The 14,758-nt window shown below is 38.9% G+C and overlaps 1 protein-coding gene across 1 annotated transcript in view; it reads left to right on the top strand.

Annotated features, from left to right (window-relative positions):
* Positions 1 to 4,136: 4,136 nt before the first annotated feature.
* Positions 4,137 to 14,758, top strand: part of kif19 (kinesin family member 19) — a 47,421-nt gene continuing 36,799 nt past the window's right edge. The window contains exons 1-2 of the mRNA XM_034707842.1: positions 4,137 to 4,707; positions 8,570 to 8,650. Coding sequence (XP_034563733.1) covers positions 4,669 to 4,707; positions 8,570 to 8,650 — 120 coding nt within the window. The 5' untranslated portion in view covers positions 4,137 to 4,668. The remainder of the gene's footprint in view (positions 4,708 to 8,569; positions 8,651 to 14,758) is intronic.

Below are 14,758 nucleotides of genomic sequence, written 5' to 3'. Positions count from 1 at the left end.
CTTGATGTGTTTGTTTCCTTTGGATTGGCTATGACAAAAGGGAAAGCATTTCAAGGAAAAACAGACAAGAGAGTCTACTTGAGAACTTCTTCAAGTTTTATTTATATAGCACCTTTCACACAAATCAAATGTAATTCAAAGTGCCTTACAGCAAAGAAAAAAGCAGGAATAAAATAATGGCAAGACATATTAAATATTTTTTTTTGATTAAAATAGAGACTAATGCACATATATACCAACAACAATACAATATGTGTAATTAAATATGTTAAAGCATCAAATTAAAATCAAGAATATAAATAGTTTAAATAAATAAATAAAAAAGGGTAAGGATGAGAGTTGAAAATAAAATGAAGGCTAAAAAATTTTAAAAAATAAAACTGAGTAGATAAATAAAAAAAACAAATAAATAAAATAATAAAACAACATTAAAATCAATATAAAATTAGTTATTGTTCTCATTTACTACAACAATGCCTAAAACTGACATCAACACTCACCATAGAGCCCCTGATGTTTCAATACTTTTTTTCATTAAGCACTCTTCAGAGCCAGAACTTGTTAATTGTACCCTGCACCCAAAAATTGTAAGGAAAATCTTAGCTTTTCACATACATAATACAGTAGCCTATTTTAAAGGTAAAACTGATTATTTTTGTTGGAATATACAATGGGATGAATAGAGATATATTTGACACTGTGGCAGAACAGACTTTTTGTGCACCAATACCATTTTAATCAAGATATTCTATTGTGCTATTATTACACTACTTCCTGGTTGAGAGGAGTTAATGTACCTAAAATGTATATAAACTGTATAAAGATAAGATAATATAATTCTGTATTGATCCCCAGAGGGAATGGAGGATGGGTGCCAGTTAAAAGTCAAGCAGCAGCATGGTGCAAATAGTTGTAATTACAGGCAGTAGGAAAATATCATTACATCTATATGGCTATGTAATATGACTGTATGAAGACAAAGATAATGGTAAAAAAACCCACTATATAATACTTACATGATCAGTTTTAATAAACAATAATACTATAATTTGACATAGTATAATATAATAATTAGAGAGTCAGTACAGGGTGAGATAATGGAGTGTTACAGACAATGCAGTGATGGTTGAATCTGTTTATGAAGTAGCCTACTGTACTGAAATTTTTTAAAAATCTCACTTATTTCTTCCTAAAGATGTATTTTGTATCTTATATGTTGCAAAATACCCCAAAATCCTATATCCAAGTTTGTAGTTTATACCAAACATAGGTCAACACTTTGTCTGTGGTGGTTTTGAATTGTTCCAGTAGATGTCAGTATAGTCATGGCAAAATAAAAAGGCTACTTAGGGGAGGCTGTACTTACCCTGTGAACAGAAAATGTTGTGTTCAACTGCATACAGTTAACAGTGTTTGTTGGGTCAGAAAGGAACAATGTAAACCAGGGGTGTCAAACGCATTGCAGTTCATGGGGCCACATACAGCCCAATTTGATCTGAAGTGGGCTGGACCAGTAAAATCCTAATAACCTACAGAGAAGGAGAACTCAAAAGTTGTCCCTTTGTTTTAGTGCAAAAAAGTACAAGTACATTGTGTCCACATTACATGAACTATCTTTTTAGAAAAACAGCTGTTGTATTCTTTGCCATGATGGGTCTCAGAGAGGGACCTATGACGTGCACATGTATGGTAAGCATGTGTACGATATGTGGCTCCTTTTTTCGAAAAAGGTGGATCCACCGCTCCTGCTGTGACAAGCTTACATATAGGAAAACTTTAGTGTTGATTGGATCTTGAAGTACTCTAAAAAAATCTATGAATTTTCACTGGTTTATGCAAACTGCAAATATTCTCCCAGAGCGCCGTTCAGCTGTGCTCCATCAGCACTATGATTGTATGCGACCCCATAGGACAAATCTGAAATAGCAGTTACTTCTATTAAAAAACTGTAGCTAAAGTCTTCTCTGCAGTGTTGCCAACTTAGCAACTCTGTCGCTATATTTAGCAAGTTTTCAGACCCCTGTAGCGACTCTTTTTCAAAAAAGCAACTAACGACAAATCTAGCAACTTTTTCTGGTTTTAAATGGAGACTTTTTGAGACTGACGTGAAAGCATGTATCGTTCTCAACGAGCAGTGGATGCTGCTGTGTGTCCCTCGTAGCTGCATTCAGAGCAGGCAGCGTTAATCCCTCAGCATTCAGACTGCAAACATATCACCATTGGCTGATCCCACCTACTCTATCTTTTTGGTCCATTTGTATACAATAAAAATTCTGAAAATGTTATGGTTGAAAACTTTCATGTTTTACTTTCATTTATTGTACGCTCCTAAGTGTAATTATAAACATATTTAGGATGTTTTTTTCTCTCTTTCTGTCTCTCCTTCAACGTTACACGTCTCTCCTGCAGCGTCCATTATAATTTAAATTATGCAAATTAAATGATGACTTCATTTAGCGACTTGTAGCGACTTTTAGGACAGTCAATAGCTACTTTCCTCACTGAGGAGTTGGCAACACTACTTCTCTGTAATTGTTTCACTTTAGGAGGTCATCCAGGGGCCGGATCGGAACCTCTTGCGGCTGGTTTTGGCCATAGATTGTAAATAAAAATGGACAGCGTTGCTCCGCCTCTTCCCGTTGTACGGTTCTGAAGCCAAAAAATCCCGCTCCTGGGCGCAACCATTTTGCAGCCAGAGCCTGTGAAGCCACTGTAACGAGCTCCGCCCTACAGCGAGCGTCACAAGATGCTGTGTGTCCTTTGAAGTTTCCCTCTACGGCGGCTGTGAATCAAAGCAAACCCTGAAGTAAAACCCCGTTTTTTAAACTCTAATAACTAATGAAAAAGAAACTTTTCAGAAAAAAGAGGCCTTGAACACAAAACAGTCAAATAATAACTACATATCACCACAGCATACGGGTGTGAGAAACATTTGTACGCCCTGTATTTATTTTTTAAAGTTTGACTGTTCCCCCATTCAAATGAATGGGGGAGACAGAGTTTTTGACCTATACTGCAGCCAGCCACCAGGAGGCAGACACTCCTCTCAAAGCTTCACCAGCAGCCGAGCCGGATGCTCCCCTGGTTGAGAAGAGTAAGGCTGTTTCCGAAACGGCCTGCTACATACTACTTACTAATGTAGTAGGCAGTAGGTATTGCCTACTACATACTGCATTTGAATTTAGTATGTAGTATGACTGATCTGTTCGATCTGTCATGCAGCATGCTGAGCCAGACTTCGCTGGATTTCCGGTTTCGGAAAGCGGAAGTAAACAACGGCGAAGCCGATAAATAAAAAGCTTATTTAGCATCCATTTATGATTTAAAAAGTTAGGAAGTGGTTTATATGTAATTTTATAACTTTCACAGCACCCAAAAACGAATTTCCTCCCGTCAAAAATGAGGAAAAAGAAAAAGCAGAACGAGCGCTGTGCATTATGGGAAACAGTACGCGAGGAAGACTGGTCCGATGCCCACTGAGATATTTTCCCGAATCAGTAGACATCCGGGGAGTTTTGGCATACTGCAGATTTTTGCTCTTGTTCACATACTACTTACTACATACTGAATTTTGGACATATCAGTACATACTGCTAGTATAGTAGACGATTTCGGAAACAGCCTAAGAACAATGCATGCTTTCACGTCAGTCTCCAAAAGTCTCCATTTAACACCAGAAAAAGTCGCCAGATATGTCGCTAGTCGCTTTTTTGAAAAAGAGTCGCTAGAGGGGTCTGAAAAATCGCTAAATAAAGCAACAAAGTCACTAAGTTGGCAACACTGTATGATTGTATGCGACCCCCAGAGGACAAACCTGAAAAAGCAGTTACTTTTATTGAAAATTGTAGCTACTATCTTCTCTGTAATTGTTTCACTTTGGGAAGTCATCCACGGGCGCATTGGAACCTCTTGCCGTATGTTTGACACCCCAAAACAGTTGAAAAAAAAAGTCTAATAAATCACCAACTGCAACGGCTAAAGTGTGTTTCCACCTGTATATTTCCAGTTACAAAAAAAGTAAACATTAGAAAACATGTCCATAAATGTGTCTTATTTTTTCTGGTGCAGTGTTTCCGTTTTGTTAAAACAAAATATGTGCTTGTGTTATTTTTTAAATATAATTAGCATTTTTAGCTAGTTTTACAGTAGCTAGCTTGATTAGCAACACCGGTGTTCGTGCATCTCCAGGGGCAACATGAGGGCAACGCACGCTCACGCGCTCTCGGCTCTCACACACAGAAGCAGCAGTGCAGCGGAGAGGCGCGAGCTGCAGACTCAGGAGAGAGACAGACAGGGAAGTGAAGCGAGCAGGTGGGCTGGAGTCGCTGCTGTCACCCACCTCTCTCTCTTTCTCTCTTTGTGAATGATTCTAGTGTTCGTGTTGCTAACCTGCTGCCGAGTGGACACAGAAGAAGAAGAAACGTCGACGTAATTTAAAGGACAGAAAAAGGTAGAGTAGCTGGGTAACGGTTGGCAGAGACGAACTGAGGTGCTGAGGTGACAGTTTGAGACGATTACAGAGGAGCAGAAACGAGTCATCGAGGTGTTGTGAGCAAAAGAGCTTCCTGTGTGTATCGAAGAAAGGAGGTAGCATGCAGGTGAGGAGGATGGTGCAGTGTCCTGTCTGCTGTTGACTCTCCTTATCCCTCAGTCGGACTGAAAGTGATCATGAAGGACACAGGGGAATCAAAGGACCACCAACTTACTGTAAGTTCAACTAACACACTGCTCTCCTTGTGTTTCTAGCTAGTCCTGGGTTTACTGGATTTCTTAATGCATTAAAATGTGTATGCTTTTTAGCATTTAGGGAAACTTCAGCATGTCTTATTGAGACTAAATCAGAAATCTGCTGCAAAGTGCACAAATTGATCATTTTGTAGACACTATTACAATCTCATTGAGTCCAACATTTAGGCTGTTAGAGACAATATTGCAATAGTGTCAAGTGATAATTAGTTTACAATATACACTACCAGTCACAAGTTTGCACACCTAGCAGGTGTTCTTATTATTATAATTAAGTCTTGCTGCAATGGGTCATCTCATGCTTTGATAGTCCACATAAAAAAAAGGAGCATAAAGAAACCAAACTTCACTGTTAAACCTCAGAATCATGTTGAATAACAAATGCCACATTTTCCATTACACATTTTAAAGGCTGTGTTCAGTTTTGAGTGTTAATTCAAGATAATTCCAACACGTAAAACACACTTAATCAAGCGGTAGACACTATTACAATCTCATTAAGTACAACATTTATTAAAAAAAATCTATATTAAACTACAGTACCACTTAAAAGTTTGGAAACACCTTCTCATTCAAGGGTTTGTATTTATTTTAATTATTTGAAACACTGTAGATTAGTACCAAATACATCAAAACTATGAAAGAACATATATTGAATTATTTAATTAACAAAACAATGTGAAACAAATCAGAATATGTTTTATATTTTAGATTCTGTAAAGTATTCCCCTTTTTCCTTCATGACAGCTTTGCACACTCTTAGTCTCTCTCCGTCTGCTTCATGAAGTGGTCTCCTGGAATGGTTTCTAATTAACATGAGCCTTGTCAAGAGTTCATTAGTAGAATGACTTGCCTTCTTAATGTGTTTGAGACCATCAGTTGTGTTGTTCAGAGGTAGGATTATTACACAGGGGATAGCCCTATTTGACTACTGATGTAATCCATATAATGGTAAAACCAGATTATTTCATAGTTTTGATGTCTTCAGTATTAACCTACAATGTTGAAAATAATTGAAATAAATTGAACCATTGAATCTTAAACTAATTATCATTTGACACTTTGGCAATATTGTCTCTAACAGCCTAAATTGATACCAATACCAAATGTATCCCTACCACTTTAACATCCTTGTATACATCAGCTTCAGTATACTTTATAATTATCATATTATTATTTTTTATTTTTTAATTTTTTATTTAATTTATTTTAATTATTCATATTTATCATATTTATTTTATTATTATTTTCTTTTAATGTTTTGACATTCTTGCATACTGTGTAATAGCATACTGTAACTGAATTTCCTCCCCTTCCTTCCTAAATAAAGTATTTCTAATTCTGATTCTGATAACCTGCTGAATTGAATTGACCTGATACACTTCAGGTTGTTACTATTTGAGGCAAGCAGCACCTCAGGATGAAATGCAGTCTCCTAAAAATTCAGCCAGTACTCAAATCATCAATCAAAAAACCTGACCATTCAACACAGCACAAACTTAGAATTCACAGCAGAACAGGTGCATCAGATTGCTGCAGGCAACACAAGCCGACTCCATCAAGTGTGTTTCTGTTTGTTTTTAAATGGCTATATGTTTCCTCTAATCCTCCTGACAGCATTTACTGCAAGTGTGTTACTGCATATATGATTTCCCCGCCTTACACCGCCTGCACGGCCACCGCTCATATCTGAATAATTGAAGTGGCTGTTTCAGTTGCCTGGCCTCTCTCTTGTCCAGCATGTAATACACTTTCTACAGGGTGTTGACAGAGAGAGTGTTTTATTAATTCCCTCTGGAACTAAGTTGGAGCATTGAAACAATAGCATTATTATTATTATTATTGTCCTATTATTATTATTAACTCTTGCTGCAATGGGTCGTCTCATGCTTTGATAGTCCACGTAAAAAAGAAGCATACAGAAACCAAACTGCTCTGCTAAACATCAGAATAATGTTGAATAACAAGTGACACATTTTCCTTCACACATTTTAAAGGCTGTGCTCAGTTTTTGAAGCCTTAATTCAAGATAATCCCAACATGTCAACACTAAATCAAGCTGTTTCAGATTCAAAATGAGTGCTCTTCAGAGAGCGCCGTGAGGGGCTGCTAGCTGAGCTGCCCCTGTCATGTCAGCTCAATTTTAGTTTGGAATTCCTCTCTTATGAAAGCAGTTAAAGGCTTAGAATCAAGGGGATTGTAACACTATTTAGCAAACACAAGCTAACAGTGAGGGGGCTGCTAGCTGAACCGCCGGTAACATCGAATCAGCTCCACTGTGGTTTGGAATTAATTAAGGGGTCATCAGTTACAGGGTCTTAGTCAAGTAAGAGCTAGTAAAAGAAAACAGTTAAAGGTGAAAAATCAACACGATAGCGAACACAGGCTACCAGTGAGAGGGCTGCAAGCTGAGCTGCCCCTAATATCCATATAATTGATGTCATGTTACCAGTTTTTGTCAACAACAACTTAATGATTTTGATGGATCATCAGCAGAAACTGCAGAATTGCTGGCTGTTGTTATTCTTACTGCAGTGTGACAGTACGGTGGCTGGGAAGTGCAATGCAAATTTACAAAGGATGAAAAACTTTTACAAAGTTGGAGACAAATGTACATTTTGGAAAACATTATAACAAAATCAGAAACTCTTTTCGAAGCGACGGAACAGTTTTACCCATCCTGAAACAAATGTACAAACGGCAGATTTTGACAGAAAAGGAATGTACCAAATACCGGAAGTGGTCCGGAAGTGATCGAGTGAGTGGTTTGTTTTAGCTGAGAGAAATGGACTGCCAATCACAGATCGTTCTGATGTGTCCTTTCAAAGTAAAAGCCAAACTAAATTTGAAAAAGAGCGATAATCCTAGATATTTTCAATCAGAGATTATGAACAAATCTCAGTTTCCACTAATTTATTATAATTCAGATTAATAGTAGACAACCACATAGTGTAATCCAGCCAATCACAGCTTGATCTGATGTGTAATTTTAAGATATCAGCCTTTTGAAAATTTGAAAAAAAACATTTTCTGTCAGAATCTGTCATTTGTAAATTTGTTTCGGGACTGGTAAAAATGTGGCTTGATACCTAGTGCTCATTAGGGGAGCATAATCCACCTAAACCTACAGGTGTTAGTTTTACATTTGAGATGAGTGCTCCTGATTGTGGTGAAAATGTCTTCATCACTCTAATTTGTGTCTGAATGGATCATAAATCAGGCTGTGGAGTCATTAAGAGCTGAATATGCGATTGAAAATGTTAATTAATTGATTCCACCATGTGTTTATCAATGTCGGGCTGGTGACGGCACGCAATCAGGGTAGGATACATCATAGGTTGATCACCATTAACACACACAGAGTCAATCAAACACATTGACAGATTCACAGTGGATATGTCAAAGTCTCCGTTACACCTCGGAATGGAGGCAAACAAACTTGTGAAAATGGGAATATTGTGCCAAATTACACAGGCGACATCTAAAAGTGAGTGTTCCTTTTTATCTGATTTGTGGGGAAAAAATCTGACAGCCTTTGCTCATCATTTCAAAGATTACTCATGCAGTCTTTTTATCACACCTCATACATCCGGGCTGAAAATAGTGTCAGGAATTCGATTACCATTCTAGATAGAAGTGCGTCAATGCTGACTCCAAACACAATAAGAGCTCATTTATGTACAAAGAAAGGAAAGGTCTGTGGTGTCACTTGTTTTTACCTCTTTAATACAAAGTTAAATTCATTTTCTAACCTTTATTTCACTAAATGGAATCTGTATGTGTGATTCAAACCACTTAATTGATTTCATTCCATGTGCTGCAGGTTGCGTTGAGGATCCGACCCCTGAGCGATGCAGAGCTTGAGGAAGCGGCTACAACCGTGGCCCACAGAGTGGACGAGCAGGTGAGTCCCCCCTGTGTGTTCACCGGTAAACTGTTTACCTCTGTGCGCATGTACTATGCATGCATGTGAGTGAGTGAGTGATGGGGTCAGTGTGTGTGTGCTCCTGTGGGAGAGGTCTGTTGTCTCTGTTTCAGGGAGCCTCTTCCTGCCTGTCAGGAGGCTGCACAGATAAGGTATCTGCAAGGACCTCTGCAGCTCTTTTTAAAAACAAACTCGTTTAGAAGCTCAAATGTCACGTTTCATTTGTAAATGAGTGCTGCATGACTCAAGACCTGGAGCAAGAAGACTGAACCTCTTAACCTCTCGCAGAAAGCATCACATTTTTTTGTTAGCGGGAGGCTGAGAGCTTTGCCACAGTGAATGTCGAGGGGTTTAATTGGACATTCACATTTGCAAGGCTGTGTCAGGCTTGGTGGTGCATCAGTCTCAGTGAGTGAAAGTAGTAATTATTTCCGCTGAGGATTATTCATCTCACAGTAATGTCATCATTTTGTGGTTAAATGGTTGCTTCATTCATTCAGCATTTAATACAGTTACCGCAGCAAAGCCAGAGATATTCTACTTTACATCCATTGAGTTGTTTTTTTCCATGTTAAAATCTGCTGCCTGCATATCCCACAATGCAACACTGACACAGACTGATACATGGACACCAAGAAACAGAGTTTTTTGTATTTTTTGATCAAGTATCTAAGAAAACAGAACATGTTATTACCAAAAAAGAAAGAGCAAGTATCATCTCCATGTGGACCCCGTTTCCAAGCAGTCCCCTCTTTGAATCAGTCCCTCTTGGAGACCATTTAGCAGGACCAGCGGTGAGAGTGCGACGATGATGAAGGTAGTGCAAATGATAATGAGCATCTTGACTGTGATCCTGCTGAGGTGTCTCCCCACTGAGGTGCCCACGGCTGATTGACGCTGGAGTGGGCGCAGCAGCAGCAGGCAGGTTTTGTTAATTAACCACAACGAAGCAGAGAAAAGTAACAGCATAGCAACAGCTGACATAGAAACATGGCTTTAGTTTTGTGTCAGTGCTTGAGGGAAACATTATACTCATACAAGAGAGTATGTTTGTGCTCCAGCTAAAGACAACACTTCCTGAAACAGATATTTCACAACACAGAGGGCTTACTTGTTTTTCTGTCTCCTCAGAAGTAATTCAATTATATCCTGTGTTAGGGACAACATCAGCACTTCTGTCTGCCATGACATCATTAAAGCAGGCTTGGACACAGGGGATTAGAGCATAGTAGCAAGCAGGTAGAAATGTTGCTGACACAGCCACCATAACTAGGCTTTGTTATTGTCCTCAATTCAACGAAACTTCAGCCACAAAGAGACTGTTTTTGTTTTACCTGTTCAACTAAACCGACTCAACCAACCAGTTGATTTCAATCCTGAAAACGAGAGTTAATTCTTCATTGTGTGAGCATTAAAACTGACAGATCTGTTGATTGAGGTTGTTTAAGGTCCACTCAGACACATTCACAGTGCAGGATTAGCAGAGCTTACAATACACGCTTGTTATTCAGACAGTAGGACAGAGGGAATCTGTTTACCCATGTCTTGAGACGGACTTACAAGGGGTTGCCCTCACATGAATGCAGGGGATAAAGTGAGGTTGGTCACATCAACACAGGAATGAGATTACAAAGCACGGCATGGCTGAATCTGTTTACCTGTGAAAGGCACTACTCTAACATCCACACAAATCATACACATATATATTTTTACCTCATAAAGCAATATTGGTACTATATCAGTATCAGTACTTGTGTCTGCATTGGTATCATTAACGGTACTGGTATCAGTATTCATTGCAGTATCGGCACTGGTATCTTGGTATTGGTTCTGGTATTTTTATTTTTATAGATATTGGTACTTGCATCTGTATTTATAGCACTATCAGTACTGGCATCTGTATTTTTATTGGTATTGGTACTGGTACTTTGGTATTGGTCTTGGTATCAGTATTTCATTGGTATTGACACCTTGGTACTGGTTCTTGTATCTGTATTTGTATTGTTATCTTGTTGGTTCTGGTATCTATATTATTATTTTTATTGGTATTGGTATCTTAATATTGGTTCTTGTATCTGAAGTTCAATGGTAATGATATCTTGGAACTGTTCTTGTATCTATGTATTTTAATTGGTACTGGTATCTGTATCTGTAGCAGTATCAGCACTGGTATCTGTTTATTCATATTGGTACTGGTACCATAGTATTGGTTCTGGTATCTGGGTTTTTATTTATTGGTTCAGGTATCTTGGTATTAGTTCTGGTATCTGTATTTGTATTGATTGGTACTGATACCTTGGTATTGGTTCTGGTATCTGTATTTATTGGTACTGGTATCTCGGTTGGTTCTGGTATCTATTTTTATTGATTGGTACTGATACCTTGGTATTGGTTCTGGTATCTGTATTTATAGCAGTATCGACACTGGTATCTGTATTTGTATTGGTGTTTGGTACTGGTACCTTGGCATTGGTTCGCGTATCTTGGTATTGGTTCTAGTAGCTGTATTTTTATAGGTTTTGTAACTGGAATCTGTATAGTAGTATCGACACTGGTATCTGTATTGATGTCTGTATGTATATCAATAAAGGAGACTATCAAAACTGATATGGGTACCAATACTGGTATTAGTACTGAGACAACTCTAACATGCAGAAGAAAAAATAGACTCAACAAAAATAAAATCCCTTTCACACACTGCCACTCCATAAATACTTTCAACGGGGGGGTCTTAGCTTCCAAGGCAGACAGTTCACGACCATATGGCTAAGAGGTAGCGCTCAGACGGATTAGCGGGATGCTGTGGGGCTGACTTGGCCGACTGGGTGGCTGTTTGTAGATCTGGCTCTTCTTGCAGAAAGCAGACATCTCAGAAACTGGCTAAGTCCGAGGAGATGAGCTCATTGGAGGGGTTTTAGCTCAGGTTAAGCTTCCTGCCACCTGCTCCCTTCCTCTCTCTCTTCCCCCACTGATAGACAGTCCCGGCGGAGTCAGCCAATGCCTTTCAGTGACCACCTGTTGCATGGTATGCTCAATGGACTTTCTTTGCCCATTAGTGAGTAGTGTAAGGGTCAGAGGTGTAGTGAGGTGGATTTGTGAATGAGATATGAAATGGCCCGGGATGAACTATTATGATTTTGAACTAGTGTAAGCAGCAAAGGAAAGGGGCTTGAACTTAAAACTGTTAAAGTAAAAATTAAAGTGGCATCATAGTGTGATTCCAAATGCGAAACTCGTGCTTTTGTAAACTGATTTTAAAATAAAAGTTTTTTCTTCATGTTTTAGAATGTAGAAGAACGTCATTGGTGCTGGATGGAGACAAATTGTTCCCGCCAGATTTTCGGTGTCCAAGGTTAAAGAACTTAAGAAACTGGCCCAACCGGTGTTGTCCTGGTCACTTCGGACAGAGAAAACAACAAAACTCCCTGGGAGACCGGATACTGTATTGATGTGAACAGTAAAAATAGCATCAGCGTGAGAACACATAATGGCTCCCGCTCATTTCAAACTCTGGCCCTGAATATAAGAACACTTTGTAATGCTTTAACCAATAAGAGTTGTGGCCGTCAAATTGGATTTGGCAGTTTAATAACAAGATTTGACTAATTGCTCCGTATTTTCTGATCAGTATCCTCAAACTCCTATTTCAGGCTGCATGAGTCATATATTGTACCTCACCTTTGAGAGGTACACCGATCAGAGATTTCACTAGACAGTATCTCTCAGCCAGACATTATAACCTGTCAGACTTTATAAGCTTATCACACTCATGGTAATCTAAGTCACGTAACCATCGCTTTTAACTATGAGGATTCACAGGAGGAATGAGTCATCAAAAGTCTGCAGAAAAACAAACTGAGCTAAAGTTAGCATCAGCTGAGTTAGCAGCCCCTAAAGCCCAACTGGAGGTTGTTAAAGAGTCGCTTCTTTTTAACATGGAAATGCTTAATTCAGCGTTTTTCTACCTTTTTAATTAGCAGGCCTATTTGTTTATGAGAAGGAGAGATCTCTGTGCATATTTTATCTTTTATGAAAAACCTCTCACATGATGAATACAGGAAGAATCCAAACTAAAAGCAAACTAAAGCCCTCCTGATGACGCTCATCAAGCATCAAAGTACATCAAACAGAAACACAGATCCTTAACATGAAACTGGCTTTTTACATTTTTTTACCCTTTCTAACCACTTTTCCGGATAAATTGTGTCTTAGTTATAATAACTCTTAGATTTATGAACATAGAGGGTTAGTTTGAGTCTTGGCTTGTGACGTGTGTATGGATATATATGGAGATTTGACTCAAAACATGCAAGACAGCTCCTGTTTTTTTCAACTTGTGATTGGATTCATGGACTCTCAGGGGAAAAATGTTGTTCACCTTTTGTGTTTTATTTGAAATTAGACCAAATATCTGAAGACATTTTTTAAGTGGGATAAACACCTTGAGACATATCATCTCGTTTTAGAGGGGTCCCAAACAGACAATCACAAATAGAAAACAGAACAATACAAAATATACTACAAAACACGAATAATTCAAAACGGACAATCAGACAGACAACCAACTTGACGACAAACACAATAAGAAAAACAAAGGAGGGGTTGGTGCAACCCAAGTGGCAACCTCCAGCCGCAAGAATTGAAGCCAATGCGGAAGTGTCCACTTGAGGCTTTCTCCAGAAGTAGTGTAAACCACATAAATACAAATTCAAAAAATACAATCTTTACAGCAGAAATAAACATGTTTACAGCCTGGTACAAAAACAAGTGTAGTCTGGATAGCTAATTTCTTGATCGGCACACACTGTACAGGGGGTGATTTTTTTCATAACGCTGAAATTTCAAAGATATTAAGATTACAAGTTTTCCATTACGAGAGGCACAGCTGACTTGATTGACAGGCAGGAACACTGTAGTTGTTGGCTAGGAGGCTCAAAGCCCGCCTCTTTACCTCACACTCGCTTGATAGCAGTTAGGTTGAGTTCAACATTTCCAATATGGCTGCTGCTGACGATTGGCCTCAAAACAGCGCTTCAGAAACAGATGGGTGACGTCACGGATACTACGTCCATATTTTATACAGTCAGTGGTACAACCTTAAACAAGGTACAATCAACAAGAGGAAAAATAGAATAAAATTCAATAAACTAAAGGATAGGATGTTTGTTAATAAACATGCTACTGTCTCCATTCACGTAACAAACTGACCTCGGATCAAAGCGATCGTAGCTTTGCACGTTGTTTACGGCAACACACTGGAGTAAAAGACCCAGAGAGGTGATATCATCCCTCCTTAAGAGGCTCATGGGAACACTATTTTTATCCCCAGGGGGATAAAGATGGTCGCTCTACCCGTAAATGAGACACCTGAGAGCTCTATTTTATCCCACCATGGGCTCTACACTCAAAACACTATTGACACACACGACTGTCGACATTGAATACTTCTAAACCAGGTAGAAGCTTTAATTCATGTAGACACATCTCAGGATCTTTGCCCCGTTCGTCTATTTCTGGGCCCCACCAGTCACGATTAAGTCAGTGCAGTAATTAAGCTAGCTTTTTTTGTTTATGTAAATGTCCTGTTAGAAATGTGTTTACAACCTGCAGGATGTGTCTCACTCAGCCCTCAGACTCGTTGAGCACGTCTCCGGCAGGGCTGGCCTGTCATTCGCACACAGTGGGGAATGCTTTATAGTGAGGCCTTGTCTCCATGGAGACACCTAGACAAGGTCAGGGCCATTGTTTTTTTTCTTCTTCTTCCACTTCCTCGGTAGTATAGAGGCAAAATGAAAACCAGCAAGGCAAGAAGACCCCATTTGTTTGTTTTCTATTTGTCAGATGAATTGGTTTTTATAAACACGCTCTTTGATGGAACATTTGCTCGACCCATTTGTTGGGAGACAATTTAGGGTGGACTGCTGGTTTAGTGGCAATAAATGAATCACAAAAAAAGAGTGAAGAAGGCACTTCATGGTCATCCTGTCAGAGAAAGGTCCTCTTGTGTGCAGATAATGGAGCACTCTAAAGCTGTTCTTCATAACAACAACAGGAGCAGAGTCTCAGAAAGAAGAATCCCCCGCTGTT

The sequence above is a fragment of the Notolabrus celidotus genome, chromosome 18 (assembly GCF_009762535.1).
Source record: "Notolabrus celidotus isolate fNotCel1 chromosome 18, fNotCel1.pri, whole genome shotgun sequence".
In the NCBI taxonomy this organism is placed as follows: domain Eukaryota; kingdom Metazoa; phylum Chordata; class Actinopteri; order Labriformes; family Labridae; genus Notolabrus; species Notolabrus celidotus.
The sequence above is the reverse complement of the archived record's forward strand: the minus strand, read 5'-3'. Positions and strand labels throughout refer to the sequence as shown.